The sequence below is a fragment of the Aedes albopictus genome, chromosome 2, assembly GCF_035046485.1.
Source record: "Aedes albopictus strain Foshan chromosome 2, AalbF5, whole genome shotgun sequence".
Taxonomy (NCBI): domain Eukaryota; kingdom Metazoa; phylum Arthropoda; class Insecta; order Diptera; family Culicidae; genus Aedes; species Aedes albopictus.
In genome coordinates this window covers 246,515,899-246,538,702 of record NC_085137.1, presented here as the reverse complement: position 1 = coordinate 246,538,702, position 22,804 = coordinate 246,515,899, and the positions used below count along the sequence as shown (strand labels likewise).

The 22,804-nt window shown below is 39.4% G+C and overlaps 1 protein-coding gene across 1 annotated transcript in view; it reads left to right on the top strand.

Moving 5' to 3' along the window:
• LOC115258588 (uncharacterized) overlaps nt 1–22,804 on the top strand; it is a 62,800-nt gene that overhangs the window by 31,081 nt on the left and 8,915 nt on the right. Inside the window, exons 3-7 of the mRNA XM_062848049.1 lie at nt 6,666–7,064; nt 7,131–7,269; nt 8,614–8,834; nt 8,894–9,051; nt 9,127–9,389. Of these exons, the coding sequence (XP_062704033.1) occupies nt 6,666–7,064; nt 7,131–7,269; nt 8,614–8,834; nt 8,894–9,051; nt 9,127–9,389 (1,180 nt within the window). The remainder of the gene's footprint in view (nt 1–6,665; nt 7,065–7,130; nt 7,270–8,613; nt 8,835–8,893; nt 9,052–9,126; nt 9,390–22,804) is intronic.

Below are 22,804 nucleotides of genomic sequence, written 5' to 3'. Positions count from 1 at the left end.
CAAGTATCCATGACGACCTTAGCAACTGAAGTTTGTTTGTTAGGGTAAATAATAAATCTTTTCATTCAGTTTCCAACGTTCAAACCGAACAGACGTGTTTTACTTCTGCGATAGTATTTACTACTTATTATTTCTCCGTGCTGTAGAAGAACCAAAAAAAACGTTGTGGCAAAGAATAGTACATCAGGTTTACGGTGTACAATATTCAGAAGGTGATACGTTCCGGAAATCTGACAGTTTTTTGATGACGTAATTCAAATCGTTCATAGGCCAGAAAACAATAATCTACACTCCATACCAATTTGATACACGTAAAACGATAAGAATGACGTCACATGTTTACACCCAAAATTGATATTTATATACACGCAGAAAAATGGCGCTTGTTTAAAACAATAAAACGCATGGTTGATTTTCAAACTGAGAATTTACTTATTCCAAAGTTATATTTAATTGTTTTCATTTTAGAGTTTATCAATACAAACAACCGATTACCATCATTTCATATAATGTCAAAAATTTCATTTGTTTCAACAAAATAAAAACCATAAACATGGTCCGAAAGCACTCACACATCTATAAAATGCTTACCCCAACATCGCCACAACGAAGAAGGTGCAGCTTTGGCCGTGATGGATAACGCGCAGGTACTCACGACAGCATCCACAAAAAGTTGATCGGTTTCGCCTTTTTTGTCTTTTTTTAGTCGTTCTCCTTCCCATCCGCTTACCGACGGTCTAAAAATAGATTTCCGAGCTGCCGCAGTTGCTACCGTCACCTACACAATCACATTCCGGGTTTGTTAGTGGCAAAAGTGCAGTCGTTTGGATCAATCCATTATTTCATGTTGAAAAAACCATATCTGTTTGTTTTAACAAACTGTCAAAAATTTCGACAAATAAAAATATGTGTATTATCAAACAATAGAACAGTTCAATTTAAACTAGAAAACAGTTTGTCGTTATAGTAAACTGAAAAATCGGTTGACTTGAACTAGAATTTACAGTGACCCCACAATTTATAAATCGGCAAAAATGACCACAGTTTATGGATCACTCCATTTGATCAACATGGTGATTCATAAATAGTGTACAAAAATTAAGGTGATTCATCGGTGTGGGGTCACTGTAATTGTGTTTACAATTTATTTTTCTGCGTGTAGGTTACTAGCCTGCCTTGTGATCTTTATGCCGTGATCAGGTTGAAAGTGTCACAAGGCTGAATAGGTTGTTAAGGCCCATTACATTAAGTTTTAGCGTCTTAAAATCCCTAAACGACTTGAAATCCCACTTCAACAGTGCATCAGAACTTCAGGCGCACATCACTTACTTACCTTACCGATCAGGCTAAGGCCTGGGTGGCTTCTGCTGTACATTCCACTTGGTCCATGGCTGTTTGTCTCCAGTTCCGCACTCTGTGTAGGGTCCGCAGATCGACCCACTTGGTCGAACCACCTAGCTCGCTGTGCACCACGTCTTCTTGTACCGGTCGGATGACTCTCGAGAACCATTTTATTCGGGTTACTATCCGACATCCTGATGACGTGACCCGTCCACTGCAGCCTCCCAATTTTCGTGGAGTGGACGATGGTTGGTTCTCTTAGCAGCTGATGCAACACGTGGTTCATTCGCCTTCTCCAAGTCCCGCCTTCCATCTGCACTCCGCCGTAGATGGTACGCAACACCTTCCGTTCGAAAACTCCAAGGGCGCGTTGGTCCTCTGCACGTAGGATCCATGTTTCGTGCCCATAGAGGACTACCGGTCTAATTAGCGTTTTGTAGATAGTTAACTTCGTGTTACGGCGAACTTTATTCGATCGTAGAGTTCAGCGGAGTCCAAAATAAGCACGATTTCCTGCCACAATGCGCCTCTGAAGTTCTCTGCTGGTCTCGTTGTCTGCGGTCACCAGTGAGCCCAAGTACACGAATTCTACAACCGCCTCGATTTCATCACCATCGATATAAATTCGGGGTGGCGGGCGCGGTGATTCCTCTCTGGAGCCCTTTGCCATCATGTACTTTAACTTCGCCACATGACTAATCCGATTCGCCTGGCTTCATTCTATAGTCGGGTGTAAGTTTCCGCCATCGTCTCAAATTTACGAGCTATAATATCAATATCATCAGCGAAATCAAGCAGCTGAACGGACTTCGTAAAAATCGTCCCTCTCGTGTTTATCCCCGCTCTCCTTATTACACCCTCTAACGCAATGTTGCACGAAGACCATCACCTTGCCGTAACCCTCTGCGAGATTCGAAGGGACTCGAGAGTGTCCCTGATATTCGAACTACGCACATCACTCGATCCATCGTCACCTTGATCAATCGTATCAGTTTATCCGGGAGTCCGTATTCGTGCATAATCTGCCATAGCTGTTCTCGATCGATTGTATCATACGCCGATATGAAATCGAAGAACAAGTGATGTGTGGGCACGTTGTATTCGCGACATTTCTGCAACACCTGGCGGATGGCGAACATCTGGTCCGTTGTAGCGCGTTCACCCATAAATCCAGCCTGATATTGCCCCACGAACTCTCTTGCAATCGGTGATAGACGGCGGCATAAACTTTGAGAGAGTATCTTGTAGGCAGCGCTCAGTAGTCTGATCGCGCGGTAGTTCGCGCAATCTAACTTGTCGCCCTTTTTATAGATGGGACACACGATACCTTCCATCCATTCCTCCGGTAATACTTCCTTCTCCCAAATCTTGGTAATGACCCAGTGTAGTGCTCTCGCCAGTGCTTCTCCACCGTATTTTGGAAGCTCGCTTGGTAGTTGATCTGCTCTGCACATGCTCCTAGATCTGTTACCACGCCACCTCCGGTGCATGCAACGTCGCCATTGAGGTGCTTATCGTATTGCTGCCGGCTCCTCTCGACCACCTCACGCTCGTCCGTGAGAATATTCCCGTGATTATCTCGGCACATGTCGTCTTGTGGCACAAAGCCTCTGCGCGAGCGGTTCAGCTTCTCGTAGAACTTTCGTGCGTCCTTAGCGCGGTACAGCTCTTTCATCGCTTCGCGATCTCGTTCTTCCATTGGTAGGGCCACTGCTAGCTGCTGCGCGTAATCCTGAGCCACTTCTACGTTACGCAGCTTCTCGATGTTGAGCCGCGACTTCGACGCGTGGTAATAACCGTCGAAAGTTTTGAACGCATGCGTAGTGATCCGAATCTATATTCTCACTGCGGTATGTGCGGATATTGGTTATGTCCGAGAAGAATTTACCGTAGATTAGAACGTGGTCGATTTGGTTTTCTGTTTGATGGTCGGGTGATCTCCAGGTGGCTTTGTGGATATCTTTGCGGGGAAAGAAGTTGCTTCGGACTACCATACCACGGGAGGCTGTAAAGTTTTCGCATCGCTGGCCGTTATCATTCAATACGGCGTGCACGCTGTTTCGCCCGATTACCGGTTTGTACATTTCTTCCCTTCCTACCTGCGCGTTCATGTCGCCGACAACGATTTTCACGTCACGCGGTGAGCAACCATCGTATGTTTGCTCTAACTGCGCGTAGAACGCTTCTTTCTCGTCATCAGGTCTCCCTTCGTGTGGGCAGTGGACGTTTATGATGCTATAGTTGAAGAAACGGCCTTAATTCCTTGCGTTGATCGGCTGCCATCCGATTACACGTTGTCGCATCTTGGCCAACACTATAAATCCTGTTCCCAGTCCATTGGTGCCACAGCTTTGGTAGAAGGTAGCCGCTCGATGCCCGCTTTTCCACACTTTCTGTCCAGTCCAATGAAGTTCCTGCAACGCCACGATGTCGAAGTTGCGGGGATGTAGTTCGTCGTAGATTATTCTGTCACATCCTGCGAAACCTAGTGACTAGCAATTCCATGTTCCAAGTTTTCAATCGTAGTCCTTATTTCGTCGCGTGGGTCTTTGCCGATTGTACCGAGGTGTATTTTCTCCTTTGTTATTTGCAATGGGGCGCAACACACAATGGTCCAATTTTGAGAAAAGCTGGCAGAAACTCAATTTTTGAACATCTTTTAAATTGGTTTTGGTATATCGATTATTTATCTACAATATCAGAAGCGATGACTGTCTTTTAAATAAATTTGAAATCATGATTTTGTATCTTTTTATGGCGCTAAATAGCTGCTGATGAAAAAAAAAAATGCTGATCTTTTGATAAATAACACAAGCAAGTTCAATGGTTCCAGCAGTTTATTCGTAAGTTCTTGTGTATATTAGGCACCTGCAATGAAATGGAAAGGATCAAAATAACACTTTTGGCTTCAAAATTAACATCACATATTATTAGTACGAGAAATTCTTATACTTCAACTTCAAAGTGTCTTACGAATCGCTCCCAGCTACTCCCGCGCAAAAATTTGCTTATTTTTTAATTAAAAATCAAGAACCAAAAAGTGAGGAAATGCTTCCAGTTTCGCCTTAATGTGCACAATTCGAGAGTTCAGTATTTCAAAGTCAATAACGGCGCCGGCCACATCTTTACGGTCATCGGGAAAGGGAATGTTATTTGAACAACCGTTGTTACTAGAAACCGTGGAGTCCACAGCATCCCCACAGTTGTCTCGAGAAGGAGTATTTGCTAGTAGGGTAGACTAAGGTGTGGATCTTGGAACCACCTTTGGTAGGTGATCTGATCCACTAGTTATATGTAAATACACGACACGGTCGTCTTCCCGATTATGATTTATTTGGTCGCGGTAATAAGGGTAATGCACATACCTAGGGGTAAGACAGATCTAACGAGAGCAAATCTGTGTTCGAGGTGTTGTTCAGAATTCTTCACAGTTCCTCAAAATTTCTCCCATTTATGCCATAGTGTGATCTGACATCAATGTCAAACTGCAAAGTGCTGCGTGTGCTGAAGGAAAATTGCAGTTTTAGGGATGTCTTTCAACATATTTCGTCGATCATCGATAAAAAGAGTAACTCAGAATTTCTCAGAGTTGCTCTCGTTTGCACAGTGTCTTGCCCCTAGATACATACGTCAACGATCGTTCAATATTAAACGCGTCACCGCATCGATCGTTTACTTAACCGTGAAAACCGACTTTCCCACGAAACTTATCGTGCGCTTCTGATTCCGCATTCAATATTCGCGTCCCCATCTCCCTACCGAGAAAACCGAACGACTCACAAAAATAGTCGCGCGCTTCTCACAGTATTGAACTTACGAGTATACGGAGAATGAACTTTCAAACTTAGATAGCTAATTTTGATTAATGTATTTTACTAAGAGTAGTGTTATGTGTAATCGACAGCCGTTGAGGTAATTAAGCCAATTATTTTTAATTTGCTTAATGATTGATGTGAACTGCAATTACTTTCTTCTAACATCGCTTCTTTTATCGCTTCAATATTAGACTAGCACCAGAGCTACAAGATCAATTTGCAAATATTACCAGACTCCAGGAGTCCTCATGAAAACGCATTGGCGAAATTACCCCAACTCCTTCTAGGATGTAAAAAAAAATCGGAATGATCTCACCCAGTTCCACATCGTCGGATGACCACAACCACTCCTTGACTCCTTCAATTTTCTGCAATACTGTGCTACCAAGTCTGCATCCATTTTTTATCACTTCACGAGGTAGGACAGTGTGCACCTGCCCCAAACACGTGTCACTTTTTATTTTTTTTCCTTCGAACAATGCAGCGCGACCGAAATCTCTATCGCAACTCCGAATTGACGGACCCCTAATTTAGCTATTATAGAAATTAACATTGTTTGCTTGGGTGATACCTTTTTTATTGATCAATATTACCCCGAACCAGTGTTGGGAATACTCACTTGTGAAAAGTTATACTCATTTGCTTCTATCTTACTCTAGAAGCGTGCTATCAAAAAATAATGTTTGAAGGACTTTTAGATTGTAGTTTAATCTAAAAGTTTGCCGAATAAAGTGAAGGTCGCAGTCGCATACCAAAACCGTGAGAGAGCTGTGAGCATAAGCTGAGTATAAATCACACGAATTTTACTCACCTCATACTCACAGCTCTCTCACAACATTGATATGCGTTTGCGACCTTTACTTTATTCGGCAAAGTTTTAGAATAAACTACAATCTAAAAGTCCTTCAAACATCGTTTTTTGATAGCATGCTTCTGGACTGAGATAGAAGCAAATGAGTATCATTCTTGCAACTGAGTATTCTCAACACTGCCCCGAACTACGGAAACAACATGAATAATTTAACCTTCTGGCAGTCGCGCGGTCGGCCACAAAAGGCGAGATTATCTTAGCGTGTTGTACAAAATACGGTTAAGCACCACCATAATGAAGAGGAAATCGTTCTCCTCATTGGAGAGTTTGGTAAACTTGATTGTAAAAAGTGCAACAGTCGATGCAAGCAAGTTTCGTGAATTCCACTCTACCTTTCCTATGTTTTGGACGCAATGTTATATTATTTTGATTGCACAGCCGTTATATCATAATAAGCACGGTCACATGGCCTGGTATGTAAACTTTTAACATTTCAAGCGACATTGATTATCCCATATCTACATGAATGTAGCAACATTTCATTCTCAGTACTGACGGAGCAGCTCTTTGACAAGGTTGTACATTATCATTTATAAGTAGTTATTGATAAATTTCTAATCGAAGAATGAATGAAGGTATGCCATGCAATAAATATTGATAATTCGAGCTAACTTTATTACTGATATCTGTTTGCTTAGGAGGACGCAGCCACGGCCATCCTCGGACGTTGGTAACGCTCATTTTTGGCACGGTGCTTGGGTTCGTCTTTGCCACGTTGATCACCTCCAGTACCAATCGAGCCCCGTGGCTACCGGAATACTACCACTCGAGGGAAGCTCCTGCGATTGTCAGCGATCCGCACACGGGACACGAGCTGAAAGGGGCGGAAGGCCCCGAGCAGGAAGTCGGCTATCATGCATCACACGAGGAAGTCCACGCCCACGAGAATTCATCGCTGGCGAAGCAGCTGTACCGAGACGTGCGGGTACTCTGCTGGATCATGACAAATCCCAGCAATCACAAAGCGAAAGCTCTGCACGTGAAGCGCACGTGGGGCTCCCGGTGCAATAAGCTACTGTTCATGAGCTCCAAAGCTGGTATGTGTGATCTGCTAGTTGATAAGCTTTTCAGGAAACTAAACAGTTGTTTTTGTTACACTTCAGATCCGCTTCTGGACAGCGTCGCCCTACCAGTGAAGGAAGGCCGCAACAATCTGTGGGCGAAAACGAAAGAAGCATTTAAGTACATCTACCAGCATCATCTCGACGATGCCGATTGGTTCATTAAGGCTGATGACGACACGTGAGTTGCATGGTTCATGATAGTTTTCTTTGGGTTCGTTGATAGTACTTTACGATGGAAGAATAGGAAAACATTTTTAGTCAAATATGGTTCATACAAACCTAGCCAACTTTATCTGGACAAATCCAAGAAGGGAGAAGGGAGTTTTTCGTAATTTATGAACGATCCCTTCTACAGTTATCAGTTATATTCCAATAGAATTTAACACGAGTAGAGGTGAACAATGCACCAAGAACAAAATAATAATTAACATAATTTGTCGTAAAATCAGACTTTAGCATTCCTACACACTTAGAATAAATTACAGTATTCGGTGAAAAAAATCACCGAAACTGGTCTGTAAACAAGCAAACTACAGTATTACGGCGAAATCGATGAAATTGCAGGAGAAAATCGGTGAAATCTAAGAAATCACCGAAGAATCGGTGAAATCAGACAAATTTACAGGAGACCTGTGAATATTTTACCGAACAAATCGGTGATGGGACTATTTTACCGTACTACTGTAAAATGCGTTTGACAGCCACGCCGGCAGCTTCGAGCATCAGTTGTATTACAATTTGCGCATCATCTCCAAGCAAGACTCTCTTGTACAGTGGCAGCAAATGTGGTTCCTGATCAGAAGGTCATGTACTCAATCCCATCATCGACGTTTTTTATGAAAATATTGTTTTTTTGTGCTCGCATAAAATCGCCGTAAATTTGTAAAATGTACCGTACGTTCAGTGATATTGAGAATTCATTTGTAAACAAACATACCGAACGTTCTGTGATTTTTACGGTAAAGTTGTAAAAAGTACCGAATGTTCCGGTAATTTTGACAGATGCATTTTCCTGAGATTCGCAGTACGTTCGGTGGTTTGAAAAATCACCGAACTTTTTACCGTACGTTCAGCTGTTGAGATTACGGTAAAAATTTACCGTAATCCGTCATTTTTTCTAAGTGTGTATACTCTTCATGAACAGCTCAAAGGGGCCGTCCACAAACTACGTAGACTTTTTGAGAGAAGGGGTTGGATGGTGGATCTGGCCAAAGTCTACGCTCCATAAAATTCCTAAATTTTTGTATGGACAAAAGTGTACGAGAGGGGAGGGGTTCTGAGATGGCCAAATTTTGGTCTACGTGGTTTAAGAACAGCCCCAAATTATGCATGAATATTTAAACTTGCATTTTTAGCAAAGTTCGTTTTTGCTAGATTTTTAGTGAACAGTATTAATTAACACATCAATAACAATAGCAATTTTTTCCATAACTTCAACGAAATAGTTTCCCAAAATCTTACACATCTCGATACGTGATTCAAAGTACAATTACAAAGTTATCAATTTTTCAATTTATTGCAGGTATGTCGTGCTAGAAAACCTTAGATATATGCTGTATCCATACTCACCCAGCTTTCCGATATACTTTGGGTGCAAATTCAAGCCATTCGTGAAGCAGGGCTACATGTCCGGAGGAGCAGGCTACGTGCTCAGCAAGGCGGCTGTGAAGCGATTTGTCGAGGAGGCCATTCCAAACAAAAACTGTCGGCAGGATCACGACGGTGCCGAGGATGTGGAAATGGGTAAGTCGAAGCATCTCGTTTCCTAAGAATCAATGCTTAGAGATTGTTTTGTTTCATAGGTAAATGCATGGAATTAGTGAAGGTGCTGGCTGGCGATTCAAGAGACTCTCTAGGAAGAGGTCGGTTCTTCCCGTTCGTACCTGAGCATCACCTGATACCAAATCACGTGGATAAAGATTTCTGGTACTGGAAGTACATCTACTACAAAACGGACGAGGTTGGTAACATTTCCGTTGTTTATGTCAAAATGCAGAAATAATATAGGTGATAATATGTATGTCTTCTACCACAGGGACTGGATTGCTGCTCGGACAATGCAATCTCCTTCCACTACGTGTCGCCCAACCAGATGTACGTACTGGACTATCTAGTCTACCACCTGCGGCCGTACGGTATCGTAGGTCACTCTCAACCCCTACCGAACAAGCTCTCCCTGACGGACGTCGTCCATTCGGATGATCTGAGCAAGACTACCGAGCGACCCCAAACGGATCCCAAGGACCCGAGCCAGACTGACGACGAAAGGCAGGTGTCCAAAAACCTTCTTCTAGATTAGTACCGGTTCTTCAATAGCTAGGTGAAAAGTATGTGATTAACTTTTGTGCGCTGTCGAGTGTTTGGGGGTTTGTGCGATTTTATTTCAATACCTAAATTAGTTCGTACAAAGTAACGATTTGTAGGCATTTATGAAATTATAAACTTCATCCGCCATATTAAGAGTAGTTGCCGCAGAGCAGAAATACCAAAGTTTTTTAGCAGTAAGTGAATATCGTGTAGATTAAAATGCCTCTTATTCCGCTGGGAACTATGTTTAACGAATCTCGGAATAAAGTGACGACATACTGTGTTTTAAACCTAAAGGATTTCTTTGCATATGCCTTTTTTTATTCATGATGACTTCATTTTATTTCTTTCATTTGGTTCAACATCTTTACACACATTGTTTTTTTTTTTTTCCTTCTAAACCATAGGGGGAAAATTTGCTCAACAAACACCCTAACAGGAAGGTTAGGGTAGTGTGGGGTTTAGGCCGTCTTCTACAACAAAAGTAAAAGTCAGGACTACTCTATCCTCGACCCACTAAAACACATTCCTATGGTCGTCAAACCCTTCGTCTCTCCGGAACCACCAAGAAGGCATTGCTTCAGAGAGGGGCTAGTGCACATCGCACCCTCAAGGTTAGCTGCGTAGCCTGCAGCAACGAACATCGATGACTCGCTCTGGAGAGTCCATCACGATAGCCTGCTGGCGCTTAGCCAGTTTCCCGAGTGGTCCTCGCCACTCCCTTTGTCCTCGGAAGGCGAGCAGGGTCAACCTCGCCCGCACCCAACTGCTTTGCAGACATCAAGAACTGATGCCCACGTGCAACCCGATCTGAACTGCTGAAGGCAAGGGTATCACTACCCTTCAGGCCCTATCAGCTGCACCAGAAGGTTACTGACAGCAGGGTCTCCACCTGCCCCGACCCCTTGCCGGGGACCCCTTTCCAACCGCGGGCTCGGATCCAAACCCAGTAGACCGACGCCACGACAGCAGCGCTACCGGGACTTCCTCTCCGTGGCCACTTAATCGCTGTAAGGGTCGATCTCGACCGCAGGGCACCGGTATGACCTACGAAGCCGACTCCGTTGGTGTTAAGAATTTCAAAATTTTTGTTCCGTTGATTCAGATAAAAAATATCCGTGGATTTCCCGGAGGTTTCCGTAGAAAAACCGGGTTAGATTTATTCTACGGATCCGGATACGGATACGGATCCGCCGCAGCGGAACCAGTTCCGGACGTTCGGATTTCCGGACATAATCTCCGGAGGAACCTGTTACATATGGGTCATTCCACGCCAAGTGACCGACCGCTTGCAATCGACCATCACGGATTTAAACCAAATTTGGCTGAAACATTTGTTTAGATGGAAAAAGAAAAAATCCAAATTTTGGTGCCGATTGGATCACCCCTCGGCCCGTGGCAGCACCCCTCGTTTTGGCCGATATGAAAATTATCCTCTCTTTCTTTTATTTTTATCAATGAAACGATTGCACCTACACATTTTCGACCTTTGGCTTTTTTAAAGGAAATCGTTCAGGGAATCCAGAAAAAATACTATTTTTTTGATACAGTGTTGCCAGATATCATATTTTTCAATTTTAAATCTAAAAATCGATTTTTCTCAAAATACGTATATTTTGATTTGAAAAATTTTGATTCCATCGTGTTTATCAGACTTTTTTCGATCGAAAAAGCTTAACTCCCCAAGGTAATTTGCGTCGTTCCTGAGATATAGCGTCTTTAAGAAAAAATATTCATTTTTTTCATATAAAGTATTATATAAAATCATGTGCAGATTATAAATTTCGTAAAAAAACATTGTTCGATGCCATATAATCACGTTTTGTGCTGATTTGAACAATATCGAGTATAAAAAGGATTAAAAAAATGGTGACAGTGTTGCCAGTTTACCTTTTTTATTAAACCATGAAACCTAACCTTCAAGTGTTTGACAATGTACAGGTTATTCTAAAAAATCGCACTATGTGTGTTGCAAGATGTGTGAGCAAGATAAAAACAATACACATCTTCTCTAACGACCCTGTTGTTGACCTTTTCTTCACAGACAAACAGACGTAACACCTAGAATTTTTTTCGCGAAAATCCATTGCCTAGTTCACACTAGGTGAAACGTCTAACGCTTAGATAAATGATGTGCGCACCTCTGATTGTGAAAGCTACAACTATAAAGGTTTGAAAAGATCGTTAAAACCGTGGTCGTTGGATTTTTTCCAATGTTACGTCTGTTTGTCTGTGTTTTCTTGTTTATGGTCCTATCTGACAAAATGGCCCGATAATATCTGTATTGTTAGTTTGATAGTTAGGAGAAAGATGAGGATGAATTGTTAAGTATAAAATGTATTTATTGTGAAATTCATTTCAATTGTCATTTTATTCATTTCAACGGTGTTTTAGATGGAAGTGTTGCCATACATTTTTATTGTTAACATCTAATTTACACGAAAGCTTTCGTAAATAGATAACAACAAATAAAAACAAATGATTTCTATATTTATACATAACGAGCACATTTGGCAACACTGCATGAGTATGAGCATAGATGGCAACACAATTAATAATTGCTACTCCATGGTTAATCGCAGCAAACGATTGTCGCTTTAGTTTGAGTGTTTGCTTATCAGCGACGACAGCAGCCCCTTCGATCACTCACCAGCATTCTTCACCATTCGCCATTCATTCATTCATTCATTTCACTCAGAAATTTTTGTTCATTCTTCGCCACGAAGAACAAACAAAAACTCATACCATATGCAATTACATCAATAGACAACACAATACTCAACACTGTTCTTCACTGCTCTGCCTGGGACAATAAATGACATGATCTATTATTCTGCAATCCAGTAAGAGTAAACGCAATACTAAGCATCCCCGCACCTATTGTTTTCGTTTCCGCTAAATATTAGCATACTTGGCAACACTGCCGTAAAAATCAATCAAAAGATATTTTTACAGGGATTTTTATAAGGAGTTGGACCTTCGAATATAAAATAAAAATACTGAAGTCTGAGCTACCAGTTGCGCGACGATGCGTAGTATCTAATATTATCTTATTCCAAAGGATATCATACTTCATATTTTATCATATTCCATATTTTCAGGTTCAGCTTCTGAAATTAGCTGTGGGTCATTGAATATAGTTATATCGAAATGACATCTTCAGCACTGTTGCTTATAAATACACTCATTAAATGTTTTCCTGAATATATTTTGCGTCGATGTTGCCAAATATACTAAACCTAAATAAAAAAATACTTTTAGCTTGTTAATTAGATGTCATACTAATTTTCTAGTAAAATTAAGATTTCTGCAATAAATATAACATATTTGGCAGCACTTCCGTTCAGATAATGTTAAAATATATGAAATTTGTTTAGAATTGATGATCTCAATAGATACATTTTTTTAGTTTAACAGGTTATGCTAGTCCATTACGATAGACTCTTAATTGATGAACTGGCAACACTGTAACATTTTTTTAATCCTTTTTATACTTGATATTGTTCAAATCAACACAAAACGTTTTTATATGGCATCGAACAATTTTTTTTGTGAAATTTATAAACTGCACCTGATTTTATATAATACTTTCAGGGCTGTTACAACAGTCGCGGATTTCGCGGTTTTCGCGAAAATCGCGATTTTCGCGGATTTGTCGCGGTTTTATGTGCCACGACGCGGATTTCGCGGATCCTTCAAATTTGGTCGCGATTTTCGCGGTTTTGTCTGAATTTAGTCGCGCATTTCGTGAATGGCTATCTGTCTGTCAAATTGCAAAGTTGAACTCGTGCGATTTTGTTGAACTTCATACATTTCGTAAAAACCAAGACTACCTAAGCTTTATTTTTCTATCCATATATTTAAGCTTTTAAAAATAGAACTGAACAAATACATGGTCAGTCAAATCAATTTTAACTAAATAGAATGAAATTTTCCATAGGAGCCAATCCAAAAGGCTCGTCACGATGAACCTAAAGAAACCCCAACCCAACAACTATTAGGTCTCAACAAAAATGATCTCAATATCTACACCAGTCTAATGTCTGGTCACTACTGACCCTGCAAAAGATCGGAGCAATCCAAACCTCAAATTATTGCTTCTGTAATGAGAAGAAATAAAAATTAGAACACATCCTCTGCTTTTACAGTTCACTTACCCATCGTTCAAAGTTCTCGGCAAACCCATCTTGGGCCTGCTGACACATGGTTCTTATCCCCCAGAAACTTGGTTGACTTTATAAAGCTAGCATCACACACTGTAACTCAGGATTTCTTTTCATCAATAATAGTTGGTCTTGAGATCAGGTATTTCAGTGATAAACATGTTACTGAGATAACTTGCATGCTTCACAGCAAAAGGGTATATCACAATAACCCTAAAATTTGGACGCAGTGATCTTCACCCAACAAACGAGAGAGATGGTTGTTCCTTGATCTTTGGAAATTTCAATACGCTTTCTGTAATAAGTATCACAAACAGAGATTGATAAAAAAAATAGGTCTTATTGTAAAATCGTTGTTGAAACCCAGAGATCAAAATTGTCAGTACAAAGTTTGAAATGTCGTGTCTTTGAGAACTCTGAAGAGGGTCAACGAAACTATTCTTAAAAACATGTCATCAATTTTATTTGAAATTTGAATATTTATGTTCATGTCGCGGATTTGTTATCCAAGTCGCGGGTTTTATTTCGGAAGTCGCGAATTTCGCGGATGATATTTTGGAAATTTTGTAACAGCCCTGTACTTTATATGAAAAAAAAATAATATTTTTTCTTGAAAACGCTATATCTTAGGAACGACGCAAATTACTTTGGGGAGTTAAGCTTTTACGATCGAAAAACGTCTGATAAACACGATGGAATCAAAATTTATAAAATCAAAATATACGTATTTTGAGAAAAATCGATTTTTAGTTTTAAAATTGAAAAATACGATATCTGGCAACACTGTATCAAAAAAATAGTATTTTTTCTGGATTCTCTGAACGATTTCCTTTATAAAAGCTGAAGGTCGAAAATGTGTTGGTGCAATCGTTTCAATGATAAGAATAAAAGAAAGAGAGGATAATTTTCATATCGGCCAAAACAAGGGGTGCTGCCACGGGCCGAGGGGTGATCCGATCGGCATCAAAATTTGGATTTTTTCTTTTTCCATCTAAACAAATGTTTCAACCAAATTTGGTTCAAATCCGTGATGGTCGGTTGCAAGTTTTCACATTTTCTCGGTCACTTCATATGGAATGACCCATATTGTATACTGTGGTTCGCATTCATAATCATTTTTTGCTGTTTCAAGTATTGAATTAAGAGGTATGATGGCTTAGAAGAGTTTGTTCTATATACTTAAATCTTTATTACGGAATTTTCACCTTGACGATTAATCCACCTAAAAGTGTGATAGGAAATCATTTTTCTCAAAAATGAAGATAGAGTATTGGTGTCTTCTACAAATTTGCAGAAAACGGTATTACAGTAATGTTCCGATTTTATCACGGCCTCCACGCGTCAGTTCTTCATTTTTCATTATTTGTTGTTACATTTGAGAGCAAGTGTTTCCCCTCTCCTTTAAGATGAATGTTGAAGACGTGTTTTGCAACGTTAAAAGTATTGAAAATGCATATATATTTTGTAGAATATTCAAAAACATTTTAAAAAATAGGCGTGATAAAATCGGAACAATACTGTATTTGAAAGTTTGCTGAACAAACTATTACCTTATTTGTTCAACTTTAAGAGTTATGTGTCATTGTTTGTGGACGACCCCTTGTAATAGGTTTTCTGATATAACTGTTTCTATGGATTTTCGAGTGTTCTACAAAGTTGTTCTCTGTGATGGAATACACCCCCATCTGATTTTTCATTCATACTGGAATAACACTCCAAGTAGAACAGAGCCTCTGTATCTTAACTTCCAAAAATCTCAAAAAGACTCCCTGGACGAGTCTTTGGAAAAATTCCCCTTATTTTAGAGGAATTCTTGGAAAGAGTGTAATATTTCTCCAAAGTGATTACTGTAATCTCTCATGCAATTACAGCTGAGATTCCTACATACAAAAAATGCTGTAATTTTTCCATGAGTTTTTTAAAATGCCCTGCTGTGATTCCTTCAGTGATTTCTACGGGGATTTCTACAGAAACTTTTCTAAGTATTTACCTATGTAGTAATTCATGCCGGAAACCCACTTGAGATTCATTCAAGAATTTTTGCTAGGACTACTTAAGGAATGCTTCTCGGGTTCATTCAGGAATTTCTGAAAGAATCCAATAGGAAGTCTCGTTGGACTTCCTCAGCCAATTCTTACTGGTAATCTACCAAGAATTCTTGGTGGATTCCTTAGAGCAATTAATGAAGAAATCTCAACTGATAGGGTAAATGTACTAGTCTTCGCCCCCTCCCTAATTTTCGCCCCCTAATAAAACATTCGTAGTTTTTGTGATTAATTAGGTAGATTGTTGTTTGCTTTTCAACGTATCTGAGAGAGCAAATAAAAATCAATCTTGTGCACTAATGACATTCCACAAAACCACTAACTTAATCTATCGAATTAGCGATTGTAAAATAGTCATGGCAATGATGTATGTTTTTTTTTCAACGCAATGCAAACAGTAGCGATAATCAGAAGCTGGGAAGACATAGAAAATCAACTCTTCCAACTCAAAATAATGAACATTGATAATCACACAAGTCTTAGGAATACACAGCAGGTTATTTATTCAGCTCAATTGATAGAACTTATCAATTTTTAGCTATTTTTATAGATGGCGAAAATTAGAGCACTAAATTTTTAGTTTCCAATTTTCGCCCCTGGCGAAATCCCTTGTCCCGTTCTATTTGTATTGCGTGTTTCAGTTTTCGCCCATCCCTTTCTCGTACTGAAATCGGAAATAACGGATAAGGTGAAGTTGATCTAGGAGAAAGTGGGACAAAATATACCATTTATGCAAACGTGGTCATTCGAATCTATTTAATGAGTGTCTTCTGTGATTTTTGGCCACTGAATTCGGAGGTCGATTCGACACCCAATTTTAAACGCCATTTTCAACAATCCTCGTCAAATTGAGTCTCCTTGCAATCACACAAACTACTTCGTTTTTGATGCAACGTCTTGCTGCCATCGTTGAAAAAAAGGAAAAGAGCGAAAATGAAATGCGAGCAAGCCAGCCAGAAAAGCACGTGCCAATCTGTCACTTTTGGCACATTTGACTTTGAAGTCAGGTGTGAAGGCAAAAACGGGTGATATTTGGGACTGTTCGCGGCACTAATGTTCCAAAATTAGAATAACTAGCCACAGAAGTCCAATGTCGCGACTGTTCGTGTGACTAACATCTAGTTTGCCACGCCCTTATAGCATCAGTAGCGGTCCTAGAAGTGTCAAAATAATTTTGTTTACCAAAAACAAAAGATCCTCTGCAATATGTACACTTCAAAACAATCAATTATTACAATTATAGATATTAAACTAATTAACTAGGAAAAGTGACTACAGCCCCATTGGAGTTCTAGTGTATTTCTACTGTTCCAAACCGTCGTGTTCTATAAGGGAATGCCCGCTCAATCTATTTTGGAAGATAGTTTACTATTTTGTATAAAAGACGTCAATTTTTGGTTCACGTGACGCAAATTTACCGAATCAGATAAATAATTGAGGAGTCTAGATGTAAGTGACCTTTTGTCAAGCCTTTTGTCCAACATAAAAAATCCAAAAGTCAAATTTTTCTAAACTTGTTTAAAACTATGTTTACGTTGCACAGTGGCTGATTTCGTCATTTTAGCGCGCTTAATTAAAAACTTTTTTACTATTAAGTTAAGCGTCATGGTGTCTTCGGGAAAGTTTTTCACTATAATAAGGAGCTTCTTTTGAGCTTCTGTGAAAAATGATCAATCCCCCTAAAAGTGAGATAGAAAAATTATTTTTTGAATTTTTCAAGATGCGAGGTTGGTGTCTTCACAAAAGTTGTAGAAAATGTAGTTTGGAGCAACTTTGCCGAAGACACCAAGTTTGTAACTCCGTTACTTTTCAAGATACGTTACGTTTTCTTTCATCAGCCCCTTGAAAAATGTTTTTCCGCAATAACTTTCTAAATATTGATTGTACATTTTTCTCATGTTCTACAAAGTTATAGATAATGGTAAAACACACTTTGCCGAACATGACATCCCGCTAATTCCAAAATTAAAATAGTTATAACGGTTTTTATAGTTTTTTGGGCCATATTTCAAGCATATATAACTTAGCTATAGGCAATTATATGCAAATTTCCTTTTACGCATGTGAAAGTACATGTAATTGCCTCTCTTAGAAAGTTAAAATCATCAAACTGTAAGAAACTGTAAGATGGTTTTTGTATAGAAACTTACATTCATTTATGTTACTCTTATATGGGATTTATATATATTTTCAACATATTTATTTGACAGTTCATGTCAGCTTGCATTTTTATTGTTATTGTAAGTGTGTGTTAATATAAAGAAAGATTTGTTGTGTATTCTGGATCATTCATGAAGTACGTTACTTAAAAACTCACCAACAACTTCTATTTTCTTACTAACTCACAATGCTCCACGTAATCCACGAAAAAAACGCATGAAGTGAAACTTTTTTCGTCGGATCACGATTTAACAGCAGCTTTCTTTGAAGTGCAATAAGATTTATAATTTACTATAACCAATGTAGACATAGATATGTACAAGTGAGTAGAGGTGGGCAAAACGGCTCACTTCAGTGATAGCATCCGAACCGGATCCATCACATTAGTGAACTGGATCTTTTGAGCAGATCAGCGGCTCATTTAAGGACAAACATCTTGAAATCCCGCTTCAACAGTTCATCAGAATTTCAGACGAACAAATCTCAAGAAGCAAGCTTCAAACAACAGTACATTTCATTATTCTGTTCTTGCTCACTTTTTTTTAAAGACACGGACACGTTCAATGCTTCCAGTGAGCTTTTCGCTCTTTGAAGGAAGCACGACACTAGACAACGGACTAGCATGCAACGCCCAGTGGCACAGCCGAAAACTTTTCCTGACAGCTGCGGCGGGAATCGAACCCGCGCTCCTCAGTACGATGCGACTAAGAGCTTGGTGACCCTAGCCGCACGACCACGGAGCCGCACCACTTGTAATAAGCTTAAAATAAGAAGATCAGGTGAGCTGGTGTTGTTTACGAAGAGATTTGTGCTTCCAAAATCGTGAGTAGATGCCGAAGTCGGCCATTGTGGCGGCCATTTTGGGATTCTAACAAGTCTGTCCTTAAATATGGAATGAATGACCAAGCTTCACCGTGCCAAATGGGGTTGCTTGCTTCCAGTTTATTCTCTCAAGGGGACCCCACACCAGCATCAATACTTCATCAATATCACTACTTCTTGACAAAATTTCCATCAAACCTTGAGCTTAATCGAAAGATTTTCCAATAATACATAGGGATAACCACGAGCTTGACGAAAATTTCAACAAAAAGTATCGATAGGTATTGATGCTCGTGTGGGGCCCGCTTCACACACAGCAAGTGGCACTTATTCTCTTGATCATCCCGACCCGCATTATCTCTCTCCCAGCGCCAGCTCCACAGAACCTACTGGATACTGCTGAAGAACCGATCGAAAGAAGTGATAATGTGTGAGTTCGTGTTCGAGTTCGGGATGTTCGGATCAGATCTGTCCGGACTCTCACCCTTAAACGAAAGTACACAACGAATGAGTAACTTGCGAAAAGACAAAGGATTTTTCACTCATATTTGCGTACGACTGGATCAGCACAAAAAATGTGCTGATCCGGTGTTACACAAATTTGCGTAAAATTTCACACAAGTTTGCATGAAATCTTTTGTCTTTTCGATCGCTGCGTGAAAGTTACTCCTTGCTCTGTGTACATCGATCTTTCCGTGCTGCCGGTACTGCTCTCCCGCTTGAGCTGAGAGCGATAGATCGTGTGCGTTGTTTGCGGCTGCATGGCCAGGGGGAGGGAACTGTTGGTTGTGTGTGCTTGGCGCGTTTCGTTGAGCTGCTGTGTTTTGGAAATGACCCACAGCAAAACAAAGAGAACCTATCGGTTCTTTTAGGCTCTTTCTCACAGAATCATGTAAACTGGTGACCCGGCTCTCTCTGTAAAAGATCCACGGTTCACTCACTCGCTTTACTGATACGATTCTTTTGAACGGATTCGGATCTAATTGCCCATCTCTACTAGTGAGAGCGTTGACAGAATATGTCACGCGCATGTTTGGATTTTTTTTAAGAAATGGCGCTTCATTCGCTCTTTTCGTGGACTACGTGGAGCACTTGAGTTAGTAAGACAAAAGAATTAGATGGTAAGTTTTTATGTAACGTACTTCACGAATGATCCAAAATGCACCACAAACCTTTCTTCATATTAACACATACTTACAATAACAATAAAAATGCAAGCTGACATGAAATGCCAAATAAATATGTTGAAAATATATATAAATCCCATATAAGAGTAACATAAATGGATGTAAGTTTCTATACAAAAACCATCTTACAGTTTCTTACAGTTTGATGATTTTAACTTTCTAAGAGAGGCAATTACATGTACTTTCACATGCGTAAAAGGAAATTTGCATATAACTTCCTATAGCTAAGTTATATATGCTTGAAATATGGCCCAAAAAACTATAAAAACCGTTATAACTATTTTAATTTTGGAATTAGCGGGATGTCATGTTCGGCAAAGTTGTGTGTTTTTTCATTATCTATAACTTTGTAGAACACGAGAAAATTGTAGAATCAATATTTAGAAAGTAATTGCGCAAAAACCTTTTTCAAGGGGCTGATGAAAGAAAACGTAACGTATCTTGAAAAGTAACGGAGTTACAAACTTGGTGCCTTCGGCAAAGTTGCTCCAAACAACATTTTCTACAACTTTTGTGAAGACACCAATCTCGTATCTTGAAAAATTCAAAAAATAAATTTTCTATCTTACTTTTAGGGGGATTGATCATTTTCACAGAAGCTCAAAAGAAGCTCCTTATTATAGTGAAAAACTTTCCCGAAGACACCATGACGCTTAACTTAATAGTAAAAAAGTTTTTAATTAAGCGCGCTAAAATGACGAAATCAGCCACTGTGCGTTGATGAGAAGAAATACAAAAAATGGGTGAGAAAATGGAATAGATTTTAAAAGACTTTGCATGGGGTGAAAAATTGGTGATAAATTTCGCGCCTCTTTTACTCACGAGGGTTATCACTATAACTCTATGTTCAAACTCTCTGAATTTAAAAAGTGTTAAATGTTAGGTGTTGGAAAATTTTACGAGGCAAAACGACCGCTGGCATTTTTTGCTTTGGCTAGTAATAAAATGTAACTTCCATTCGACTCTCATTTAACTATTCGCAACAGCTATGAAAGATTATAGGATTTCTAGACCCCCCCTCTTCCCTCTGTCACGCTTTTTCGTGTACCTAATTCATGAAGTGTCACACTTTCTCAGACCCCCTCCGCCCTAAACGATGGACGTCATATTTGAATGACCCCTAGTTAATCGGTCAATGTCAATCGCTTGAACTCCATGTACTTCAAATTAGAAAATCTTTTTGACGTAATTTATTTATAAGAATATTTCTGGCGTTTGATTTAAATAAGTCGTAAGTTTACTGTGATTGAGAATAGCCGAATTCGCCAATTTTGTTATATTTAGTGTATGATTTCAAAATAAATAGCTCTAATAGACATTTTTTTTCGTGACGTGATTTATGGATGTTCCCCTTAAGTTATGTAGTGCAAAAAAATCCATTTCAAGATCATCCCTTTCATTCTAATTGTTTGCATGGGACGTTAACAGACCACCCACTTCACCCCACAAAGCGTGACGTAATTTGTGTACGTACCTTTTAATACGTAATTTTTAGTTGGCCATGTTTTCTACTTTACAATCTATCTATTGATCTATGCATGAATTGTTTCATTCTGTTAACTTAAACTCAAAGAGGCGAATAATATGCATACAGGAAAATCATTTTTTCTTGATTTTCCAGAGGGCAGCTTGCTTTGCATAACCCAAAAACGCAGAAGACAGTACTAAGCTTGCCGGGATAACTCGTATTCAATAAAATTTTAAGGATAGCCATGATCGAATTGAGGAAAACTTATGGGCAACTGTAGGGGGCGAAAATCAGAGCGGAGGTGGGGCGAAGATTGAATTTTGGGGGGCGAAAAATAAATCATAAATCAATATTGAAAATTGTCATTTTAATGTATTAAATCTTCATTTAATAGTACTTTTGAGTTGGGTTATCACTGATTAAAAGATAATTAGCAAGAATCACCAAAGAAACATAGATATCATCAGAAATATATGATGAAACTCAATAATTTGGATAGTTCAATGCTTTAGGGGGGCGAAATCTAGTGCTTTTACCCTATCTGAAGGAATTCTAACAAGAACTTCAGCTAACGTTGCAAGATAAATTCCTAAAGGTTTCCTCGAAAAATCTCTGGAGAAATCACAAATAGAATTTTTATAGAACCCTTGAGTGAAATACAGGCAGCTTATGTGAAGTAATCCTTGGAGAAACGTCTGCGGTGATCTCAGCAAGAATTTCAAGAGATATCCCATCATTAATTTGTGGAGGAATTCCAAGAGGATTTCTCAAAACACTTGTCCTTGGATTCCTCCAAAAAAATTTCTTTGCATTTTTCTGTGCATTTCTCATAGAATTTCTGCAGACCTCTTCTACGAAAATACTCTAGAATACCCCGCCCACAAGAATTTCTACAGAAGATCCTGTTGTGGTTTTTACAGGCTTTTATTTTCAAAAAATTCCTCCAGAAATTTCGCTTCAAATTTCTCCAAAAATGCCTGCTGGGTTTAATCCACGAATTCCTCAAATTGTTCCTTTAATAATACCTCTTGAAATTCATCCAAGAATTCTTCTGGGATTACCTCTAGATTTCATTCTTGTTGGGATTCACTGAATTATTCTTGATAGGATTCATCAGCAACCACTACTGTAACTTCTCTATGGGTTCCTCCAGAAATTCACCCTGACATTTTTGTCAGGAATTCCTTCAGAATTTCTCTTGCTCTTCTTGCAAGAATGTGTCTCTTGATTGTTTCAGGAATTGCTCTTCGTTTTCTTGTTGGAAATCCTCTTCAGATTCCTTTGAGAAATTATGTTGAAATTGCTTCAGATTTTTCGAGGAATTCGTTCTAGGATTCCTCAAGCAATTAATGGCGGAAATTATTCAACAATTCCTGGAAGATTCTTAATTCTGCAATTACTGCAAAAATACCATCTGGAAACGCTTGTGAAATCCTAGCAAAAATGCTTGGAGAAATCGTGGTATGAGTTCCTGAAGGAATCCCAGCAAGAATTCATTGACATATTCCGAGAGGATTTGAATAAACTGTAGAATGTTTCTTAAAGGGACCTTCTTTCCCGT